The 22,694-nt window shown below is 56.7% G+C and overlaps 2 protein-coding genes across 5 annotated transcripts in view; one reads left to right on the plus strand and one right to left on the minus strand.

Moving 5' to 3' along the window:
• PTGER1 (prostaglandin E receptor 1) lies at positions 1–8,183 on the plus strand. 2 transcript variants are annotated; one of them, XM_038567045.1, is made up of 3 exons: positions 1–989; positions 2,995–3,959; positions 4,475–8,183. In XM_038567045.1, the coding sequence occupies exons 2-3, from the start codon at positions 3,015–3,017 to the stop codon at positions 4,739–4,741; spliced, it is 1,212 nt and encodes a 403-aa protein (XP_038422973.1). In that variant the 5' UTR covers positions 1–989; positions 2,995–3,014; the 3' UTR covers positions 4,742–8,183. The 2 variants fall into 2 exon arrangements, with proteins under 2 accessions (XP_038422973.1, XP_038422972.1); XM_038567044.1 differs by lacking the exon at positions 1–989 and adding an exon at positions 1,770–2,103.
• Positions 5,407–22,694, minus strand: part of PKN1 (protein kinase N1) — a 23,737-nt gene continuing 6,449 nt past the window's right edge. For all 3 annotated transcript variants that reach the window (XM_038567043.1, XM_038567041.1, XM_038567042.1), the window contains exons 3-22: positions 22,425–22,576; positions 21,153–21,288; positions 17,769–17,914; positions 17,259–17,472; positions 16,286–16,480; positions 14,537–14,646; positions 14,294–14,437; positions 12,408–12,483; positions 12,169–12,310; positions 11,985–12,078; positions 9,153–9,232; positions 9,001–9,076; positions 8,827–8,918; positions 7,462–7,638; positions 7,194–7,256; positions 6,992–7,068; positions 6,642–6,784; positions 6,249–6,356; positions 6,088–6,168; positions 5,407–5,683 (exon numbers count right to left, since the gene is read on the minus strand). In XM_038567043.1, coding sequence (XP_038422971.1) covers positions 5,480–5,683; positions 6,088–6,168; positions 6,249–6,356; positions 6,642–6,784; positions 6,992–7,068; positions 7,194–7,256; positions 7,462–7,638; positions 8,827–8,918; positions 9,001–9,076; positions 9,153–9,232; positions 11,985–12,078; positions 12,169–12,310; positions 12,408–12,483; positions 14,294–14,437; positions 14,537–14,646; positions 16,286–16,480; positions 17,259–17,472; positions 17,769–17,914; positions 21,153–21,288; positions 22,425–22,576 — 2,510 coding nt within the window. In that variant the 3' untranslated portion in view covers positions 5,407–5,479. The remainder of the gene's footprint in view (positions 5,684–6,087; positions 6,169–6,248; positions 6,357–6,641; positions 6,785–6,991; positions 7,069–7,193; positions 7,257–7,461; positions 7,639–8,826; positions 8,919–9,000; positions 9,077–9,152; positions 9,233–11,984; positions 12,079–12,168; positions 12,311–12,407; positions 12,484–14,293; positions 14,438–14,536; positions 14,647–16,285; positions 16,481–17,258; positions 17,473–17,768; positions 17,915–21,152; positions 21,289–22,424; positions 22,577–22,694) is intronic.

Consider the following 22,694-nt stretch of genomic DNA (forward strand, 5'->3'; position numbering starts at 1 on the left):
CCGTTCCGCCTGATGAGCTTTCTGGCTGCCGGCCACAAGGCTTCCAGTCAAAGGCCGGAGCTGCTAGGCCTACTGAGGTTCAAATCTTGCTCGCCTAGAGCCAGGCCTCCCGTCACCTCGTCACCTCGAGCCTGATGTGAACAGTGGGCGTGAGGCTGTTGGCGCCCAGGGCCACAGGGAGCACCGGGGCTGGGAGGCTGGGAAGGCTGGCTTGGGAAAAAAGAGATGAGGGGGCCCAAGATGGAAGCCTGCCAGGGCAAGTGCTGTGGGGGGGCTCCCCAAGACTGAGGGGAGCGGTCACGGTGTGGCTGCCACTCCTTCGGGCTCCTGCTGACTGCAGATGTGTGGGGTCTGCTGGCGCCCATGGTGCACCATGTTCGGCCCTGGACATAAACCCTGCGTGCTTGTTTTGACAACCCACTTCATCCTCCAGGATTGAGTGGAGATCGGGGAGGGGGGTGGGACCCTGGCCAGACCTGGAGGGAAGGGCAGGAGTGGAAGCAAGGGGAACCGGGCCAGAGGTCCCCGCAGGAATGTCTCAGTTCTGCCCGCTCCCCATTTTCACCCCTACTTTGCACAGGTGGGCACTGGGCCTGCCTGGGAGAGGGGAGCTGGGGGGACTGGCCAGACTGGAGGTGTGTGTGCAGCCCCTGGTTGTATTCTTGGGTGGGGGAGGGAATGGAGACAGCTGTTGGGGGGGTGCTCCGTGTCTATGCTGGTAAACAGCTCAGGGTGTGAAGGGGTGTGGCTGTGCGTCTCGGCATTTAGACCGTAAGCCTGTGTCTATCAGGGTGTCGGTGCGTGTGGAGCGCGGCCATGTAAGTGCAGCTCGAGGTGTCCAGGGGTGTATGTGTATCTCTGGGTGTTTCTTTTCTAGGGTAGGTGTTAACCAGCTGGATCTCAAGATGCCCTGGAGGTGCCACCCCTTGCATCTTGGGGGTGTGGAGTGTATTCGTGGGGCCTGTCTTGGACCATTCGGGGGTGTCTGGGTGAGTGTGGCTGGTGGGCTGTCTCAGAGGAGGTAGGGATTGTCTGGGTGTCTCTGTGCTCCAAGCATTTTCTCAGGGGATTGCATCTCAGCATGTTAAGTTAGAACCAGTGACAATGGGGATCTCCGGGGGTCCTCGGGGTGATGTTGTCACCGTGTTCAGGGGTCCGATGATGTGGCTCCTGCTGTGCTGGGGACAGACTGGCAGGATCTGGTCTTAGGATGTGAAGAGGTGTGACCCTGTGTCTTAGAATGTGAGACTGTGTGTGTGCCCCTGCTTGTCAGGGCAGGATGTGAGGCTGCAGTTGTGTCCACAGGTGGCTTGGGACTTGTGTGTCCCAGGACAGAGTCCCTTGCCCCCTCTTCGCCTCCTCTCTTGCCCCTCCCAGGGTTTGACTCACGCTGGCCCTGGCCTGAGCTTTAAGCCCCTGTGTAAATAGTGGGCGGGTCTCCTGGCCAGGCTGGGCCAGACCCAAGCTGGTGCACAAGAGGCACTGCCCACCACCACCGCTGTGGCCACCACCCCAACATCCTGGAGGCTTTGGCAGGGCAAGAGGGTGGGGCTGCCCCCAGGCGGGGTTAGCCCCCCCCCCACCTCGCAGTCCCCCTGGGAGCAGTGGCACCCCCTGCAGCTGCCCCAGCCCGCCCTGGGTGATGCTCACATTTTCCAGTGTTTAGATTTTATCCACTTTATTAATGAGGCAGGCGAAAGGCCCGCGCCTGGGGGTGGGGGGAGGGCTACTCCCGCCCGGCCAGCAGGGAGGGGGTCATGGGGAACCAAGCCAACTCCCTGAGAGCCCCCGTCCTGGAGGGGGCAGCTGGGGTCCAGAGTGGCCCCTGCCCATTGCCAGGAGCACAGATGGGTCTCTGCCACCCTAGGTCCCCTGCGGGCGCAAGATAGCGGGCGCAAGATAGCGCAAGATGCAAGATAGCCGGAGCAGCCCCTGGAGGCCAGAGCACGGGTGGCGGGAGGAGGCAGGGAGCTGGGGAGCCGCCCCAGGAGGGAGGGAGAGGGAGCGGCCTGCCGGAGAGCGCTCTGGTGCAGCGGGCGCGGGTGCAGCAGGCAGCAGGGCCAAGCAGCAGGCGATGGGGACCTGGCGTCCCAAGCTGTGTGGGTCAGAAGACTGGGGCCTGAGGATCTCTGGTGGGGGAGGAGGGGGTGGGAGGATGGGGCCATGGCCACCTCAGTCTCTCTGGCCTGTGTTCTTGACTCTCAGCCCCATCTATCAGTCCCTGTGAGTCTTACGGTCTGTCCCCATGTGCCCTTCCCATCTGGCCAGCAGGCAGCTCTGCCCTCTCAGCCCTCACCTCTTGGGTATCAAGGAATGGGGGTTGCTGGCCTGCCTTGAGGCCTTCGAGGCAGGGACTTGGGGGGGGGGGGGAATGGGAACCACGGGCATCCACTATGAGGTGGCCGTGGTCAGGAGCAGGGCCTGGGTGAGACAGGAACGGAACTCAGAGATGGCAGTGGGGGGGACAGGGACTGGGGATAGAGAGGCGCCCGTGGTGGCAGAGGTGGGGCTGTGAGCATCACACATGGGACTGGGGAAAACGTGACCTGTGACGGTCAGAGACCGAGACCGGGCAGTGAGGTCAGGTGGGGCCCTGTGATCAGAAACGGGTGAGTGGGAGTCAGACGAGCAGGGGACCGGGAATTCGCTGTGCTGCGAAACTGAGGTGGGTGTCAGAAGTGGATCCGAGGCGTCCAGAGGTGGGGAGAGACACGGAAGGCTGGAGCTCAGGGAAGCAAGGTGGACAGAGAAGGTGGCGAGGGGCCCTGGCAAGAGATGGGCTGATGGGGCAGAGGAGGAGGAAGGGTCGGGCATGGGGCAGCCGGGGTCATCCGGAGCCATCCGGAGCGGCCGCAGGGAGAGTGACAGGGAGAATGCCCGGCATCGGCATGGGGCAGGGAGCGGGGCTCTCAGCGGGGCGGCCCGCCAGCGCCAGCCGGCCGTGCCCTTCCTCTCCAGCCCGGCCTCACGGTGCCCTTCCTCTCCTCTCCCCAGCCCCCACCCCAGCACCTGACATGAGTCTCTGCGGGCCCCTCAACCTGAGCCTGGCCGGGGAGGCGACCACGTGTGCAGAGCCCGGGGCTCCCAACGCGTCGGCTTGGCCGCCGTCCGGCCGGGCGAGCGCGTCGCCGGCGCTGCCCATCTTCTCCATGACCCTGGGCGCCGTGTCCAACGTGCTGGCGCTGGCGCTGCTGGCGCAGGCCGCGGGGCGCCTGCGCCGCCGCCGCTCGGCCGCCACCTTCCTGCTGTTCGTCGCCAGCCTCCTGGCCACTGACCTGGCGGGCCACGTCATCCCGGGGGCGCTGGTGCTGCGCCTGTACGCGGCGGGCCGCTCGCCGGCCGGAGGCGCCTGCCACTTCCTGGGCGGCTGCATGGTCTTCTTCGGCCTGTGCCCGCTGCTGCTCGGCTGCGGCATGGCCGTGGAGCGCTGCGTGGGCGTCACGCGGCCGCTGCTGCACGCGGCGCGCGTCTCGGCGGCCCGCGCGCGCCTGGCCCTGGCCGTGCTGGCCGCGCTGGCCTTGGCGGTGGCGCTGCTGCCGCTGGCGCGCGTGGGCCGCTACGAGCTGCAGTACCCGGGCACGTGGTGCTTCATCGGCCTGCGCCCGGCGGGCGGCTGGCGCCAGGCGCTGCTCGCCGGCCTCTTCGCCGGCCTCGGCCTGGCCGCGCTGCTCGCCGCGCTCGTGTGCAACACGCTCAGCGGCCTGGCCTTGCTGCGCGCCCGCTGGCGCCGCCGCCGCTCTCGACGGCGTCCTCAGGCCTGCGGCCCCGACGGCCGCCGTCACTGGGGGGCGCGCGCGCCCCGCTCGGCCTCCGCCTCGTCCTCCTCGTCCGTCGCTTCGGTCCCCGGCGGTTCCCCGGGCCGGGGCTCCGCGCGCAGAGCCCGCGCCCACGATGTGGAGATGGTGGGCCAGCTCGTGGGCATCATGGTGGTGTCGTGCATCTGCTGGAGCCCGCTGCTGGTGAGGGGCGCACACGCCCCTCGGGCCAGGCTCCTTCCGGCCCCCTCCTTGGCCCCTCCCACCCCTGCCCTCCGGGGGTACCTGGGTTCTCGCTCCCTTCCCCGCCCTCCGGCCCCCTCGGACATCCCACCCCCTCCGCTTACCCGGCCCGGGGCCTCCGTAGGGCCGCCTACCCAGGCGAGCCTCCTCCCGGACGCGCGGTGCCCGAACCCCTTCCAGCAGCACGCGCCCGGCTTCTCTTCTCCCCCGGGCCCCCTGTGCTTCGGGACACCCGGCGCTTCTCTCCTTTTCTGTTCGAGCCCCCGAGCACCGCGACCTTTGCTTCTGCCACGCCCCCTTCGGCCCGCTCCGTAGCCCTTCCGCACGGAGACTCCCATCTCCCCAGCCTGTGAGCCTCTGCTCCTGCTCACGGCTCCCTTCCCCTTCGGCCGCGCGCTCATCCATCCCAGCCCCGCCCCTGGCCAGTCCCCTTCTCCCTACACCTGCCCCACCGCTCACACCGGCTTCTCCCGCAGGTGTTAGTGGTGCTGGCTGTCGGGGGCTGGGGCTCCAGCTCCCTGCAGCGGCCGCTGTTTTTGGCTGTGCGCCTCGCTTCATGGAACCAGATCCTGGACCCCTGGGTGTACATCCTGCTGCGCCAGGCGGTGCTGCGCCAACTGCTTCGCCTCCTGCCCCCGAGGCCCGGCGCCAAGGGCAGCCCGGCGGGGCTGGCCCTAACCAGGAGCGCCTGGGAGGCCAGCTCGCTGCGCAGCTCCAGGCACAGCAGCCTCAGCCACCTCTAGGCGAGCCAGGAGTCCCAGAGGCCAAGTCAGCCCACCCCGGGCCCAGGACCGCAGCGCGGAGCCTTCGGGGGAATAAAGCCGTTTTGCGGACCTGCGCGGGGCCTGTGTCGGGTGGGGGCCGCAGCACCCCTGTGACCGCGCGGGGGCGACAGAGGCGCCGCGTGAGCCTCCGGGGTGTGCAGTTCCAGGACTTTCCACGCGGAGGCGCGGAGGCGCGGAGCTGGAGCCGCCGGAGCATGCGCCGAAGGCCGCAGCCCCAGCCCGAGGCCCCGGCTGTCAAGAGCTGAGCCGGAACCGAGGCTTTTTGCTCCCGCCGCCGCCAGGACTGACCCCAGCAACAATTCTCTCATTGTGGCCCTGAGCGCCTCCAACACAGCCGCAAGGCCCTGCCCCCGAACCACTCCCATCAGTGCCTCCAAACTCCAGAGTCCCTAACACAGCTCCCAGCCCTGTCCCACCCCGGCCTGCCCACGCTCCGCACATCGTAGGAGCCCGGAGTCCCCACCTTCCCTTAACCCTCATCACGCGACACCCCCCCATAACCCAGGGCATCACCCCCGGCCACGCGCTGGATCTGCCCCCACAACTCTCCCCACCTCCAAGTACACGCCCCCCCGCCCCGCGCCAGCGTCACTGCACACGCGAGGAGCCGGAGACTGCATGGATGGGGCAAACCCCAAAGGCCTTTTTAAAAACTACTGAGAGCTTGGTCGGGGGGGTGGGGGGCAGGGGAGAGGGCTAGCAGCCCCCGGCCACGAAGTCGAAGTCCCGGAAGGCGGCCTGCTCTGCGGCCGTGAGGGGCCGCGCGTCGCGGGGCGGGCTCAGCGTGGGGGCCTCCCCCGTGAACTCCTCGTCGAAGTTGCTGACATCCGTGCGGCCTGACAGCGTGGGCACGAAGGGAGGTGGCAAGCGTCGGGCCAGCAGACTGTCCCAGACCAGTGTCTAGGTGGGGGAGAAGGGGGAGAGAGGGAGGGGGTCAGCAGGGGGAGTGGGGGGACGCAGGAGGTGCCCGGGCCGGCCCTGCATCTGCGGGGATTAGCATAAGGAGTCACAGAGGGAGGGGTCCAGTGGGGGCTGGGGGCCCAGTAAGGATCACAGTTTATGTATGGGGAGCCCTGGGGTGGGGGGAGAGGGAGCCCCGGGTTCATACCCAGGAACCAGGCCAGCCTGGAGGAGATGTGGGTGTAGGAGGGTAAGTGGGCATGAAGGGAGGGGAGGATATGGAGGGGACAATGCTGGAGGGGAAGTGGCTGTCTGGGTAGGGGAGAAATGACTAGGCCCTGGGGGTTGGGGGGGATGACCAGGTCTCTGGTGGGGAGTTGGCCAGGCACATGGGGTGACCTCACCCTATAGAAGGGCTGCTTTTTCACATCCTCAGCATCTCTCTCGCTGGAGCCCAGCCTCCGCTCGGGATTCCTCCGCAGCAGCTGGAGGGAGGACAGTTGTCAGTCTTCCCCCTCCTGGCCCCAGAGCCCCTGCCCAGGCCCAAGGTGGGGGTGCTCCTCACCCTGCGCATGATGCCAATGGCTTCAGCTGATAGGAAGCGTGGGTAGCGAACCTCATCATTGACTATGCTGTCAAATACCTCTTCCTCGTCGTCCCCTGGAAATGGGGACTGGGGACAGAGAGAGCCAGGGTGAATTAGGCCCCTCCTCTGGCCACTCCTCTCCCAGCCCCACCTAAGCCCTCGGCTCCAGCACACTTTCCCCTGGGTGCTGGCTGATGTGAGAAGGTAAGTACCCCATTTTACAGATGCGAACATTGAGGCAAGGGCGGGGGGGCAAAGCCAGCTGCCTCCACCCCACAGCACACCAAAGCCCCGTCTGATCCCACAGCTAGCACAAGCAGTTTCCAGCGTCATCCCAGGGTCAGGCAGGGTGGGGGCAGCCTGGGGCCTTACCTCACCAACCAGCATCTCATAGAGCAGCACGCCCAGCCCCCACCAGTCCACAGCCCGCGTATAAGATGTGTCTGTCAGCACCTCGGGTGCCAGGAACTCCGGGGTCCCACAGAATGTGCTGGTCCGGTCCCCAAAGCCCATCCCTGGGGGCAGGAGGGCCATGTGAGGTTATGGAGGGAGGGGTGCTCCCAGAGGTAGGCCAGCCCAGCGTGGGGTGGCCCGCTCAGCCAGCCAGCCCCATCCCAGGGTCAGGGTGGGGGGTAACCCAGGGAGGGCTGGGGACTCCATTCCCTCCCCGCTCTGTCTAAACCCCAGAGGCCAGCCCTTCAGATCCCAACCGCCCCCCTCACCCTCCTTGCAGAGGCCAAAGTCTGCGATCTTGACATAGCCCTCGGTGTCCAGGAGCAAATTGTCCAACTTCAGGTCCCTGTGATGGGTTGGGAGGGGGATGTAAAGAGGGATGAGTGGGGGTCTGGGCCCTGCCTGAAGCCTGAGGGCCCCTCGGTGGGCAGAGCGTGCGTACAGGAGCAGAGGCACGCACAAGGCACACACCTGTAGACAATCTTGTGTTCGTGGAGAAACTGCAACCCCAGCACCACACAGGCTGAATAAAAGCTGCAGAGAGAAGCTGGTATGACGGAGCCAGGCCTCTCAGCCAGGAAGGAAGGCCATAGAAGCCTGGCTCCCACATCCTCAAAAGCCCCCCAGACATCCCCCCAAAAAACTCCAGGAGGGTGGGGGGAGGCAGGGGCCGAAGGGTGGAGGGGAAGGGGGGGCTGCCACTGCCTGTTGGGGGTTGAGGCGCGGGTGGGGAGCTCACACAGCGCGAGGTTCAGAGAACACATCACTGTGGATGTGCAGCATCAGATCCCCGCCGGCCGAGTACTCCATCACGAAGCACACGTGCTCTGGTGTCTGGAAACAGCCAAACAGGTTCACCAGGAAGGGGTGTCCTGCTCTGGTCACTGCTGCCAAGATCCGCTTCTCACACATCAGGCTGGGTAGGGCAGGGGGCGGGGGTCAGAGACCACAGCAGTCCCCTACCCCATCTCCCACACTCCAGGGTCCTCGATCATCAGCTGTTTGCTGAGGACCTCACATAGCTGCGCAACCTTGGGCAAGCTGCCTAGTGTCTCTGAACCTCAGCAGCTTTGTCTGCTAAACACGCACCCGGAAGCCATCTGTCATCCTAGTAACAACCCCCTGATATCCCTTTAGGGAACAGCCAGGGGGGGCTAATGGGAACACCCCATTCCCCTGGCCAGGAATTGGTTTGGGAATGGGCAAGCCAAGGAAGTGGGGCTCAATCTCAGGATTTCTGCTGGAATTATTAAGGAAGAAGGGCTAAAACTACTGGATGAGTCTTACACGGCTGGGGCAGGAGGCTATCTCTGTCCCCTTGAGAAGACTGCAAGCAAAGCCTACAAAGAGGAAAGTCGACTGAGAGATGTCATGTGAGCACCTGGATACAGACATGCCTGAAGGTAGTCCACTCCTGGACTTTTCTGATCCAGAGCAATAAATTCCTCTTTTGCTTAAGCCTATCTGAGTTGGGTTCCTGATCAACAAAAGGAGGTCAGAAAGCTTAGGGACAATCTCAGTGCCTCTACTGGGCCTTCTTGCAGGGGCCCAGGTAGTGCAGAATGCTCTAGATGCATCCTCTCACTTAATCCACCTGACCACCCTGCAAGAAAGGCATTATTACTCCCCTTTTATAGACAGGGAGGCTGTGGATCAGGAAGGCAAAGTGACTTCCCCAGACTCTCCAAGCACATTTGTGGCAGAGGTGATGTTTGAACCCAGGGCCCTGACTCAAAGCAGAGGTGGGCCATGGTGCCATTAAGGGTACAGGCTTCAGAGCCTGAGTCCCTAGGCTTGAATCCCCAACCTGCTGCTTACTGGCTTTGTGACTTTGGGCAACTCGCTCAACCTCTCTGTGCCATCAGCAGAATGGGAACCATAATGGTATTTACTTCATCAGTCTGTCGTGGAGGATGAATGAGTTCCTGAACATAAGGTGCATAGTGGGTGCTTTCTAAGAGTTAGTATCTTAAGTACTAGCTTAATTAGTGCCAGTGACTGTTATGAATCACTGTCACAGCAGCTCCAGAGAGGGCACTGCTCTGTCTCCCATCTCCCTGAAGAAAAGACTGAGGTTCTCAGAGGGCCTGGGCTGGGTCCCCACCTCTCCACCTCATCTCGGGCCACAATGTCGCCTTTCTTCAAAGCCTTGATGGCGAACAGCTCTCCGCTGGGCCGGAATTCAGAGAGCAGCACCTGGAACCACAAAGGGCAGCGATGACCTTAATGGTCAGCCCGGGAACTCCCTGTTCCCCTAACTCCTTGCCCCCTGCCTCACCTTTCCAAAGTGACCCCGGCCCAGCACCGCCAGGAATTTGAAATCCTCGAGGGTCAGGGGCGACTTCTTCAGAGGGCTGTGGAGAGAGGACACTGGTGGGGACAAGGACAGCAGGCAGGGGTGGTGGGTGGTGAGCAGGGGAGGGGTGTCACCTGCTCAGGGCGGGGCCTGGGGTCTCCTGGGTCTCTGAAGGCGGCTCCGGGGTGGTGGTAGTTTCCTGGATCGGGGAACTCTGTGGCAGAGAGAGGGAAGTCAGAGGCACCCATAACCACAATAGCCACCGAGGCTCCCGTCACCTCTCTGACCTCACTTCTCCTTCCACTTGCCCTCTTGCTCACTGCCCTCCAGGCACGCTATCCCTCCCCCCACGCCCTGAACACACCAAGCACGTTTCCAGCCCAGGGCCTTTGCATAGGCTATTCCCTCTACCTGGAATCCCCCCACCCCGACATCTGCACGGCTCCTCCCTTACCTCCTTCAGGCCATTCATGCAGATGTCGCCTTCACAGGTGGTCAGCTGACCATCATATTAAGTAACTAACGGACCCCCCACTCCCTGCCATACCCACACATACTCCCTGTCCCCTTTCACTGCTTTTTTTTTCATGCTATATTTTACCATTTACCTACATATTTCCTTTATGGGTATTTGCCCTAAAAGCTACTTAATTCTTTATACCACATGGGCATGTAACTTTGAAAAGAGTCAAAATTCATATTGTAAATGGAAGAGGGTGGGGGGGACTGGGTGGCTCAGTCAGTTAAGTGTCCAACTCTTGGTTTCGGCTCAGGTTGTGATCTCAGGGATGTGAGATCGCCCTGTATCCAGCTCCGCGCCCAGAAGGGAGTCTCCTCTCTCTCCCTCCCCCTTCCTCTGCACCCCCCCCCCAGTAAATAAATAAAATTTTAGAAAAAAATACATGGTGAATGGGAACATATTACGACTGGTTCATCATCATCTACTACAGACACAGTTCTAGAAATGCAATCAGTACAAGTAGGTGGCTGGTGGGAAAGACAGGCCTCTCGTGCCCCAGCCACCCTCCCCAGAACCAGCCACCATCAATGATTTCCTGAGTACCTTTCTAAACATATTCTATACCCACACAAGTAAAAGTGATGGGAGAGGCTCCATTTCACTTGTTTCCGCTATTGACAATATTCTAATCTTGCCTCCCCTACTGGACAACCTGTTATGGAAACCACTCTGTCCCAGCACTGGGAGACCAGCTTCATTTGTCACAGCCCACCTCGTCATTTACTTAGCACTGGCTCTCCTATGGATGGACGTTGCCGTTTCCACTTTTGCCCACACAAAGCCGCTGCAGTGAACTTTCTGGATGCGCACATGTGTGAGCGTCCAGGATTGGAACTCCTGGGTCAAGACGATGTCCATTTTTAGGGCAACCAGCTATGCCCTCCTAAGGAGATGCAACAATCTACATGCCTGTCTCCCTGTGCCCTGCCTGGCATTTGATGGTATTAAACTTTTGGATTTTGTTTTGCCAAACTCACCTGATGACCTATCTCATTATATTATTGTAAATAAAATACAGAAGCATATACTATCATTTTTTTAAAGATTTTTATTTATTTATTCATGAGAGACACAGAGAGAGGCAGAGATATAGACACAGGGAGAAACAGGCTCCCCTCAGGGAGCCCAATGTGGGACTCGATCCCCAGACTTGGGATCATGCCTTGAGCTGAAGGCAGATGCCCAGCTGCTGAGACACCCAGGCTTCCCCCCTGCTTCTTTTTTCCTATTTTTTCAAATGAGGTATAAAATGCATAAAATGTGAGCTGGGCCAAGGGGCCTGCTCTTATAAACATGTCCATCTGGGTATGCATTGCACGCAGCGGGGGTGGGTAAATGAGGTTTGGTACAGTACGTGAGCCGAGAATAGCTTTTACATTTTTAAGGGATTGGGGGGAAAAATCAAAAGGAGAGTAATATTTTGTGATCTGAGAAAGTGATAGGACATTCCAAGTTCAGTGGAGATCCCTGGGTGGCTCAGTGGTTTGGCACCTGCCTTCACTTCAGCCCAGGGCGTGATCCTGGAATCCCGGGATTCAATCCCACATCACGCTCCCTGCATGGAGCCTGCTTCTCCCTCTGCCTCTCCCTCTCTCACTGCATCTCTCATGAATAAATAAATAAAATCTTTAAAAAATAAATAAATAAAGTTCAGTGTCCATCCATAAAGCTTTAACCAGAACACAGCCATGCCCACTGGTGTATGTATGTATCCCCTACAGCTTTTTTCTACAATGATCTCAGGGATGTGAGATCGCCCTGTATCCAGGGCGTTGAGTCACTGTGACCAAAACAGTCTGGCCCACAAAGCCGAAAATATCGGCTCCATGACCCTTTATGGAAAAGGCGTGCTGATCTCTGACCTACATTAAGAGGCACAACATAAGGACACCTAGGTGGCTCAGTGGTTGAGCGTCTGCCTTTGGCTCAGGGCATGATCCTGGTGTCCTGGGATTGAGTCCTGCACCGGGCTCCCCACAGGGAGCCTGCTTCTCCCTCTGCCTATGTCTCTGCCTCTTTGTGTGGGTCTCTCATGAATAAATAAAATATTTAAAAATAAATAAATAAATAAATAAGAGGCACAACATGGCCATGACCCCAACAGGCTCCCTCGTATCTCCCTCCTATCAATGATACCCCCCCACCCCACCCCGAGAAAACCACCATCCTGACTTCTATCCTCGAAGTGAGTTTTACACATGCTTGTTTTACAGGCCAGTGCACAGAGCACAGCAAGTTGAAGCAGCTTGCCGTGGGTCACACTGCAGGAACATGGACCCAGGTGGCCTGGCTCCTGAGATCATGTTTTTATTCAGGATAGAGAATGCGACCACCTGCTTCTAGCAGAGATATGGGACCCAGGGAAATTCCTGGTGGTGTCTGGGTCTTGAGTGGGTAGAGAAGCCTGGAAGATCCAGGTGTGGGGGGAAAGGAGTGGAACACTCACCAGGCTTGATGGGCTGGAAGGAGGACCCAGAGGACTCTTCTGGGGTAAGCTATCCAAGGCAGTCCCAAGGTTCAGCTTCTCCACAGATATATCACTGCAGACCAAGAGAGGAGGGTGTGTGTGGGACCAAGCACCCCGGCATGCAACCAGGGACAGCCTAGACTTCAGAGAGCATCCTCCTTACCCTGTGGAGCGGACCTCGGGGCCTGGAGAAGCCCCAGGGCTGAAGGTGCTTGTGGCCGTGGCATTGGGGATGAGCCTTCGAAGCAGCCGCACCCAGGTGGCAACATCAATGTTCATCTGCCTAGCGCGCTGAAATGCTTTCCCTGGGGGAGGGGTGGAGGGGGGTACAGGGGATGGGGGTCACCCTTCATGATACTCCTGGGACCCCTGGCTTCTTCCCTACCTTGACCACTACCTCACCTTGCTGCTTGGAGAAAATTTTCTTCTGCCTTCGGAGCCGGGGTATCCTCTCAATGACAGGGTTGCGGAAGGTAACCTGGAGAGAAGGGCCAGTGGATAAGAACTCACTCCCAGCTCTAGGTGGTGGGGAAGCCCTGAGAGCGTAGATAGGCACACCCTTATGTTTTGCGGGTTCCAATTATTGTGGCTCCACATCCAAACAGAGTATGAAGATGTTGTAACTTATTAAGGGGTTAGAAAACCAATCCAGTGCCTGGTAGGGCCACCTCCTGAAGTGCCATCTTAGAAAGTCAAGAAGCAGGCAACCAAGACCTCCTCTAGGGGTGGGGTGGGGGGTCCTGACCCAACAAGAGGTACATGCAACTCCAGCAAGGTCCTACATCATTTAGGGTCATGATTCCCCAAGTGGGGCCCTGGACCAGCAGCAGCACCTGGGGCCTTGCCAGAAATGCAGATACCCAGGCCCCTGCCTGGACACACGGAGTCAGAAATACAAGTGTGGGGTTCAGCAACCTGTGTTTCAACAAGCCCTCCAGCTGGTATGGGGAAGCCACTAGTCTAGCTGCATTCTCCCAACTCCGAAGCATCTTCTAGAAGGCGCCAAAGTCACAGAACTGTGTGACTTTATGTGTGTCTGATACGCTCGCCACTAGCCACGTAAGGCTATTTAAATTCAGTAAAATTTTAAGTAACATGAAAACTTTAGTTCCCTGTCCCTGGTCACACTAGCCATGCTCTAAGTGGCTGGCGGCTGCTATGTTGGACGGTGGACATATACAACATTCCCATCTACAACAGAATGCAACTATTGTAGGCTCATCGACAACAGAACTCTAGAAAGTTCTATTGACTGGCACTCTGGGGGAGGCGGAAAAATAGAACAGAATGCTACAAGTGAACGTTGAGGGCCAGCAGGCTTGCCTCAGAATTTGCCCCCTTCCCCTACCACCCCCACCATTCCTGCTTGGTACTGGCCGGTCTTCCTAATGGAAGAGCAATGTCACTGCCCTGCCCGGCCCTTCTGCTCTTTTTCTTCAGTGGGGCTCGATTATGAGATCATGTCAGAACTCCCACATGGAGATGTGGATATGTAACAGGGCACACGTATGTGTTAGGGGCACACTTAAAGAATTTTTGAGGAAAATTTTGACTGAATGAGGGGGCCAATGGCTTTCCTACTCTGTGCCTCTGTTTCCTCCCCCGTCAGAGGTGACTAATGACGATCCCTCCTGAATCGATCCCTCCTGATTCGGGTTGGGTGGAAGTGGGTCATTGTAAGGATTAACAAGTTAATGCCAGCAAAGCAAGTAGGACAGGGCTTGGCTCACACCACAAGGGATCAGCTAGGAATGTTATTTAGAACATGGGCTCTCAACCAGGGGACAGGGCAATGTCTAGAGACCGTTTTGATTGTCACAACTTGGAGGGAGGGTGGTGCTGGCTCCCTCTGGGTGCAAACTGGGGATGCTGCTCAGCACCCTACAGGACAACCAAGAATGATCCAGCCCACTATGGCACACTTGTCTCTAGTGCCAAATGCAGGACACCTCAATTTAGACTTTAATCCTAACACCACTGTAGAAGGAATTTCTCTCTACTCGACTGTGGCTCTGACAGCAATCTCCTTGATGTGCCACCAGGTTTTTCTTTTCTTTTTTGGCTTGGTGAAATTTTGCAATTTCTTTTCTTTTCTTTTCTTTTTTCTTAATTTCTTCCCTTAAAACAAAACCAATCCCAGCTTAAGTTGTGTCACTGAAGTAACTAATTATATGTATTTCTCTATCAAGGTTCAGAGACCAATCCAACACATATATCTTCCCTTTCTAGAAAACCGCGAGTAGGCAGATGCAAGAAGTATTTTCATAGGGTCAGGGGTCGGGCTGTACCTCGGCCACCAGGCAGCCCTGGGGCTCCATGTCCAGCTGCACCTCATGCCTCTCATTGTCCAAGAAATCCTCCAACTTCAGGAATTTGAGGGCACAAAGGCCCCGTTGGTCCCGCCAGAACACGGCCAACTCCAGTTCCCGAGCCTGGAGGGAGAGGAACGGGTGCCATCATTTGGCACTGCCCAAGGAGGATTTGGATCCTCCTCCTGGATCCAGGCCCTGCCATCCCCCAACTTAGCTCACCCTTTCCAGCTCCAGGGTGAAGCTCTGGTCCCAGGCGCTGGGGCCACATGGCTTCCAGGATGTCTGCCCCACCACCGTGTTATCCAGCTTGAGCACCGTGCTAACCTCGCCTGGAATGAGGGGTGGAGGAGGATGTCGGGAAATGTTTGGAGTTGGGGGGAGGCATCTTGGCCCATATCTTAGTAAAGAAATCCTCCCTTCCACCCATCACATTCTGCTACGCTACCCTCACAAAGCTTTCACATCAAGGCGTTTAATCAACTTCCAGTTGATTTCTGTGTATGATGTGAGGTAGAGATCCAAATTCACTTTCGCTTTATATGCAACTTCTAGCAATATACTCCTAAGAACTTACCCTGGAAAAATGCATGCAGGTATAATGGGGAGATGCATATATACATATATATCCATATATGCGTATATAAGGGACCCAAACTAGAAATATCTATAAATAGAATATATAAGCTATAACATAGCCTTATTAACTGATATTCAACAATTACTATATTTTACTTTAAAAGGCCCCCACAATTGATATGGCTCAGTCTAATAGTCTAATGGGCTATTAAACAGGAGTTAAAAAAATATAAAAATAAATAAACAGGAGTTAAAATAAATGAATGGACTATAGCTTCATGCAACGACATGGATAAACTTCCCAAACTATGTTAAATGGAAGAAGCCATTACCATGGAATACATTCTGTATGATTCCACGTATGTAAAGTTCAAACACCAGGCAAAATTAAACTCTGTTGTTTTGAGATGTGTACATTGATGCTAAAACTACGAAGAAAAGCAGGGAAATGATAACAATGCGTCAGGGGAGTAGCTACCTCTGGACAGGGAAAGGGACTAGAAAGGGGAGGAGGGGCAAGGGGGTTTCTAGAGAGTTCTATTTCTTGACCTGGGTGGTGGTAACGTGGGTGTTTGTTCCATTGTTATTCCTCTTTTATACATACTTTTTCCTATACATCAGATTTTTTAAAAAGTGGTAAAATTCATATAACATAAAATTTATCACTGTAATCGTTTTCAAGTTTACAGTTCACACTGTTGTACAACTACACCACCATCCATGTCCAGAACTTTTTTCATCTTCCTCAACTGAAACTGTCCCCATTAAACAAAAGTTCTCTTCTCCCCTCCAACCCAACTACTGGCAACCATCCTTCTTCCATTTCTATGAATTAGACTACTCTAGGTACCTTATAGAAGTGGAATAATACAGTCCTTGTCTTTTTGTGACCGGCTTATTTCCTTTAGGGTGATGTCCTCAGCTTCATCTGTGGGGTAGCCTGTGTCAGAACGCCCTTCCTTTTTAAGGTTGAATACTACCTACTCCACCGCACACACATACCACATTTGGTTTAGCCATTTGTCTGTCAATGGACACTTGTGTTGCTGCTACATTTTGGCCATTGTGAATAATGCTGCTATGGACATGAGTGTCCAACTATCAACTTGAGTCCCTTCTTTAAACTCTTTTGTATATACACTCAGAAGTGGGACTACTGATCACATAGTAATTCCATGTTTAGTTTTTTCACAGTGGCTGAAGGACTTTATGTTCCCAACAGCACTGCAGAGGATTCTAATTTCTCTACTATCTCCCTAACACTTTTTTTTTTTTTCTTAACAGAATCCATCCTAATGACTGTAATGTATCAGTTTTTTAAAGTGTTACAAGTGTGTGACACCCTAAGATCCCCACTGCATCTCACTCCTCCAGGCCTTAGTGCCCACTCACTGGTGTTCTCAGCTTCCACTTTGAGGCTGCTCCGGCCACTGAGGCTTCCACTGCGGCTGTAAAGGCCCCGGGCTGGGCGGCTCAGGAAGGTGGTACGGCTGTCAGGGGTCCCAGGCACCCCTGCCGCGGGTGAGGAGCTCCAGGGGATGGTCTCTGGAAGGTCCTTGCAGCCTACCACACGTACCTCCAGAGTTCCTGAGGGAGGGGCAGGCTCAGGGGGACCCACATCTGGGCCAGGCCAAAAGGTGGGGACTGCAGGTGAAGTGGACATGTCCAGATGTGGCCAGCATACAATCAGGGTGGAACAGGAGATCTGATACTGGGATGGCTGTGCCCAAGTGAGAAATACGTGACAAGGGGGAGGGGGGAGACTGGGGTGGGCCACACTGGGAAGGGGCTCTGAATGCTTGGGAATTAGTGACAGAAGATAGGTTTAGGGCACAGGCTGATGATCAAGGCAATGGGGAGCTGGGTTGGACTAGGGGTTCTGGGGTAGGATTCAGGGAGCTGACCTGAGGTCCGAGATGGGGGCAAGGGTCTAGGGCAGGGCTGGTCTCTAAGGGAGAAGTAGTAGCTGAGCGGTCTAAGGAGGGAGGAGCTGGCTGACTTTAGGGTGGGAGAAGACAATGGTTCCAGACTGAGGGTTCTGAGAGTGAGGGGTGGTGGGACTGGGCTGGGGGGCTCTGGCTGTAGGAAATACCAGGGCCAGGTAGGGAAGGATAGTGATGGGGACATGGTGGGCATGGGGGCCAGAGTCCAGAATCAGCGGGCAAGCCGGGGCTAGAAGTCCAGAGTGCATGGGGGTGTCTGGCCTAGGGAAATGGGGCCCAGGGCTACAGGGTTAGGGTGAATGGAGAACGGAGGGAACAGTGAGATGGGAGTCCAGGGGTAGGGAGAATGGAGATTTAGGTTAGGGGTCTCAGGACTTGGGGAGAGGCCATCCAAAGTACAGAGCTGAGGAGGCAGGACCCACCTGTGAGTGGCGCGGGCTTGCACAGGGTGCTATAGGGCGTTGGGGGAAAGGGCCCGGCCAGGCGGGCACTGAAGGCTGCAGATGAAGCCGCAGCAAGCTCCTCCCGCAGCAGCCGCCCCTTCGGGTGGTCTGCGGGCAGCTCCCCGAGCCGCCGCTCCAGCGCCTCCCGCAGCAGCCCCAGCTTCTGGTTGGACTCGGTTAGTTTCTCCTGGGCCTGCGACGGGAGGGACAGAGTGTGGCTGGGGGGGGGGGGCCTAGCTAAGTCTTACCTGGCCTAACCCCTCAAACCATCGGGGTCCTATTCCTTGGCTCTCGGAGCGTTAGACCCCGCCCTCGACCAAGGCCCCGCCCTCGACCAAGGCCCCGCCCCCGACCGAGGTGCCGCCCACTGAAGCCCCGCCCCCGGCCGAAGCCTCCACATCCCTCAAGGCCCTCCAGGTCAATTCCCGCCCCTTTGCTGGACCCGCCCCCTTGCTGGGGCCCGCCCCTCGCCGAGGCCCCGCCCCTCACCTCGCTGACGGCCTTGCGGTCGGGAGCCTTGGCTGCGCTGAGCAGGCGAAGCACGTTCTTGGCACCCTCGGCAACGGCGTGCTCCACTCGGAAGTGGTGCCTCAGCTCCTCGATGCGCAGCTCCACGGCCCCCAGGTCTGGACTCCCTGTGGGCGTGGGGTGCCAGGTGGTAAGGCCAGCCTAGGACCCGGGTTCAGCCACCCCAGCCCCGGACGCACACTCATGCATGGAGACAGGCACTGGCCACCAAGACGTATCACGTTTTTCCCAAGCAAGCGGTCACAGTCGGTCAGTCACACTTCCACCCAGATGCAATCACTCTTTTGTCCAAACACTGTCACCCGCAGGGACTATCCCAGGAACAGAGTTAGGCTGTCATACAGGGACAGTCATCTACACAGGTACACTATCCACACAGGCTTAAAGGACATGTTGGCAGGGTCCCATTTCATCCACAGGTCCTGTCCTGTCCCCAGGACATTATGGCCATTTGGACAGCCAGAAGGAGACAGACACACAGGCATAGGGACACATGGAGACAGTTTGGCCATATCCATCAAAATCACAATTGTAATTGCCCTTCGATTCAGCAATCTCAGCTCAGGAACCTTATCCCAGAGAAACACCTCTGCCCTTAACATACGTACTTGGTTATTCACTGCAGCCTTCTTTCTAAGAGCAAAAGATTGGAAACAACCCCGTTTGCAGGAGTCATCTGGGTAAACGAATGTGACCGTCCACATAGTGAAATATAATGCCGTTGGGAGAACAAGAGCACTGTCACACAGACATCACCACACTGTCATGCACAGGGTAACCGTGGCATTCTCACTTTGTCACCAGAGTAGGTACACTGTCACCCACAGGCAGAGGAACACACGTTCTCACAAAGATACAGTCACACTGCCACACAGGGACATTGTTACTGGACAGAGAGACATGACCACAAGACACAAACATCCTATGGGACACATTTATACTGTGGCAAAACTCTGGGGCTCTACCTCCAGCCCAAGAAACATCATCACACTGGCACATGGATAAGGCACAGGGATAGGGCAAAGAAATGCCATCACACAGTCACACAGACAGGGTGGCATCATCAGTCACAGGCCCAAAGATCCCCTATTACAGGGACATAGACCAAGTGTCACACCCAATAGGAAGTCACAGGGACACAGCCATGGCCCAATACAGGATGACTACAGTTACTCGATGGCACAGAGATAGGCATAAGGACACACTGTCACTGGAGGCAAAAGGCCATGACCACACTACCCATGGCTGGAGGGTCCGAGGACAGTCTCACCATCCTGTATAATGACCCAGACTCGGACCCTAGTGCTCTGTCAGAGAGAGTCACGCTACCACTCACAGGTGTGTGACACTCACCTAGACATCAACAACATGGACACAGTGTCACAGGAACCTTGATATTTGCAGGCACATCACCTTACAAACACAGTCACACTCTCACCCCCAGGCCTATTGTCAACATGTGTCCAGAGAGTCACCAAGACCCTTACACTTACAGGGACAAAATCACACCACTAGTCAAGATTACAACATCACCCAGAGGCACAGGGACATGATCATACCATCGTACATGGCCACCAAGAAGCCCATGTAGGTATTCCCAGTACAGATGAACAATCACACTGACGCCTCCCATACCCCAAAGACAAACCCACCATCATCTGAGTTATATACCCCACTGCTACGGGGTGAATGTTTTTATTCCCCCAAAAGTCATATATTGAAACTCAACCCCTAATGTGATGGTACCAGGTGTTAGGAGGTGGGGCCTTTGGGAAGTGACCAAGTCCTGAGGATGGGGCCCTCCTGAATGGTACCAGGGCCCTAATAAGAGATGCCCTTGGAAAGCTACCCCCACCCCCACCACAGGAAGACACACACGGCAAAAAGGCGGTGGTCTTTGAACCCAGAAGAGGGCTCTCGCCAGACACTGGATCAACACCTTCATCCTGGAACTCCAGCCTCCAGAACTGTGAGCAATAAATTTCTGTTGTTTAAAAGGCACCCAGGGGAATCCCTGGGTGGCTCAGTGGTTTAGCGCCTGCCTTCGGCCCAGGGCGTGATCCTGGAGTCCCAGGATGGAGTCCCGTATCGGGCTCCCTGCATGGAGCCTGCTTCTCCCTCTGCCTGTGTCTCTGCCTCTCTCTGCCTCTGTATCTTTCATGAATAAATAAATAAAATCTTAAAAAAAAAAAAAAAAAGGCACCCAGTCTATGGCATTCTGTTACAGCAGCCTGAACACATTAATACCCCTAACAGCTCGCACAGCGCTTTCTCATGGTAACACACTTACTGGGACATACACACTGCCCCTGGTCCTCACAATGTCACATTAATACTGATACACATTAGTAACATAGCCACCATGACCCTTGCACACAACATATATCAAGGTCTTGTCATGAAATTCAGGTGGACAATTAGCTTAAGACGCTCCCAGGTATTCATTCACACACGGACACATACATGGAAACAGATACACACTGTGGACACCCACAGTTCCTACACGACTGGGGCCAACATGACAAGGTGGCAGGGGTCTGCAATTTCTTTTCATAAAGAGCTGGAGAGTTGGGGCACCTGGCTGGCTCAGTGGTTGAGCATCTGCCTTTGGCTCAGGGCGTGATCCTGGGGTCCTAGGATCGAGTCCTGCATTGGGCTTCCTGCTCAGCTGGGAGCCTGCTTCTCCCTCTTCCTCTACCCATCCCCCTCTTTGTACTCTCTCTCTCAAATGAATAAATAAAATATTAAAAAAAAAAAAAAGAGCTAGAAGGTAAATATTTTCAGCTCTGTGGAACACACAGGCTCTGTCTCCCCTGTTCAGCTCTACTGTCACAGTGAAAAGCAGCCTTAGGAGACAGTAAATGGGGGATCCCTGGGTGGCGCAGCGGTTTGGCACCTGCCTTTGGCCCAGGGCGCGATCCTGGAGACCCGGGATCGAATCCCACATCGGGCTCCCGGTGCATGGAGCCTGCTTCTCCCTCTGCCTATGTCTCTGCCTCTCTCTCTCTCTCGTGTGACTATCATAAATAAATAAAAATTAAAAAAAAAAAAAAAAAAGGAGACAGTAAATGAATGGGCATGGCTGCGTGTCAGTAAAACTTTATTCACACAAATAAAAAGGCAGCAGCAGTTTTGGTCTTGGGGCACCGCCAGGACCTGACCTAGCACAAACCGTCCATGGGACAAAATGGGAAATAGGCCAGGAAATGGTTAGGAACGGGTCTGGGTCATCCTGTGAGTCACAACAGCCACCTCTCTGCCTCAGAAAAGGTCCCCATCTGGGCTGAGGAGCTGAGCTCCACAGGCCAGAATGCAGGCTCGTCTGTCTCAGGGTGAGGGGCTCACCTTGGGCCTCGTCGGGGGCGGCCTGGCTCTCCAGCTGGCCGGCCTGCAGAGCACGGCGGAGCTGCATGCGGATGATGTCGATCTTGGTCTTACTGTCCTGAAGCATCTGCTGAGCTGTCAGCAGCAGCTTCCGGTCCTGGAGGCAGAGGTGGGCTGTAAGGGGCAGGCTAGGCAACTGGGCACTGGCTGCTGGCCCTCTGTCCACACAGGCCATGGCGACCGTGACACAGCAGGAATATCCGTGCATTCTTTTGTGCAGATGTAGCTCATGGCACTTGAATCCCTGCCACCTGCCACCTGGGTAACTCCAGGCAAGCCACTCCACTTCTCTGGGCCCGTTCCCTCATCTGCAGGGACGGGAGCACTAAGGCATCAGCTGCCACCAGGCTGAGGATTGAAGGAGCTAATCTGGGTGCGGGCTCTGATCCGTGCCTGGCAGCCAAAGGCACTGAATTTGTCAGCTGTCAGAATGGCATACACGTGGGTGAGGGTTCCTTGAGGCGGCTGTAGCCCTGACTGCAGCCGCATAGTCAAGTTCAAGGGTGAGTGGGGGGTGCTGTGTGAGACAGTCTGCAGTAAGTGGAGTCCAGGGACACCAGGCCTGGGGCACAGGGGTATCTGTTTGACAACTCCAGGCTCAGGGTGTGAATTTAATGGTCTGCGTGTCTGTATGTCAGGTGTTCTGCTGGCCTGTGCCATGTGTCCTGGGTGTCACATGATGGCATGTGTCTCTGTGTCTAGAGGTGGTCATAGTGGTGACCCTCCATGGATCTCTAAGTGCTGTTACTGCTGTCTCTCTGGATGTTATGACAGCATACATGTGTGCCTGTGTTGATAGGAGTCTCTGTGCCTCTAGATGTTATGACTATGGGTGTGTCTCTAGATGTTAGGATGATAGCATGTGTGTGTGTAAGTGTTGACCTTGCTATGTGTATATGTGTCAGCACGATGCCACCAGGAGAGGCCGAATGCTGCCCCAGCTGTGGACATCCCTCAAGTGTCTGGGATAATTGAGTATGGGGGGGGGGGACGGACTCTGCTTTGTGTCTAACATCACACACAGCCATCCTGTTTCTCACATGCCCCCACAGGCTGCCCACATCCTGGCCTGGCCTCTAAGTCACCCATCGGTCCCTCCGTCCCCAACCCAGAGGGTCCCAGCTTCCCATGGGGCAGAGAGATATAGGTGGCACCCTGGTTCCCACCCCCAGCCTGTGATCTGCCTGCCGGTGTGCATGTACACAGGGGGATGCGCACACAGGCTGCACCTACCTTGGTGCTGCCATTGCTGTATGTCTGGATCATGTTTTCTGCCCCCTGCTTCACCTTCAGCTCGATGGCCAGCTGCTTCTCCAGGCCAGCCACGCGGCTTAGGTTGGTGGCCGAGCAGGCCTGGCCACTTGCACCAGGGGACAGGGGGGCATCTATGGAGAAGGGGGCAGGTAAGACAGAGTCACCATGGCCCTCGCTTTCCTACCTAAGAGGCTCTGCCCAGCTGAGAGGATTCACCCCCTGCCCAGCCTGGGTTCTGCCCCCCAAGGC

Source organism: Canis lupus, chromosome 20 (assembly GCF_011100685.1).
Source record: "Canis lupus familiaris isolate Mischka breed German Shepherd chromosome 20, alternate assembly UU_Cfam_GSD_1.0, whole genome shotgun sequence".
Classification (NCBI taxonomy): domain Eukaryota; kingdom Metazoa; phylum Chordata; class Mammalia; order Carnivora; family Canidae; genus Canis; species Canis lupus.

What these genes read in the sequence shown, in the direction of transcription:
- PTGER1 (XM_038567045.1), top strand. Translation starts at nt 3,015, where the DNA reads ATGAGTCTCTGCGGGCCCCTCAACCTGAGCCTGGCCGGGGAGGCGACC. An exon ending in TCTGCTGGAGCCCGCTGCTG is followed by an intron (nt 3,960 to 4,474) that starts GTGAGGGGCGCA and finishes CTTCTCCCGCAG; the next exon opens with GTGTTAGTGGTGCTGGCTGT.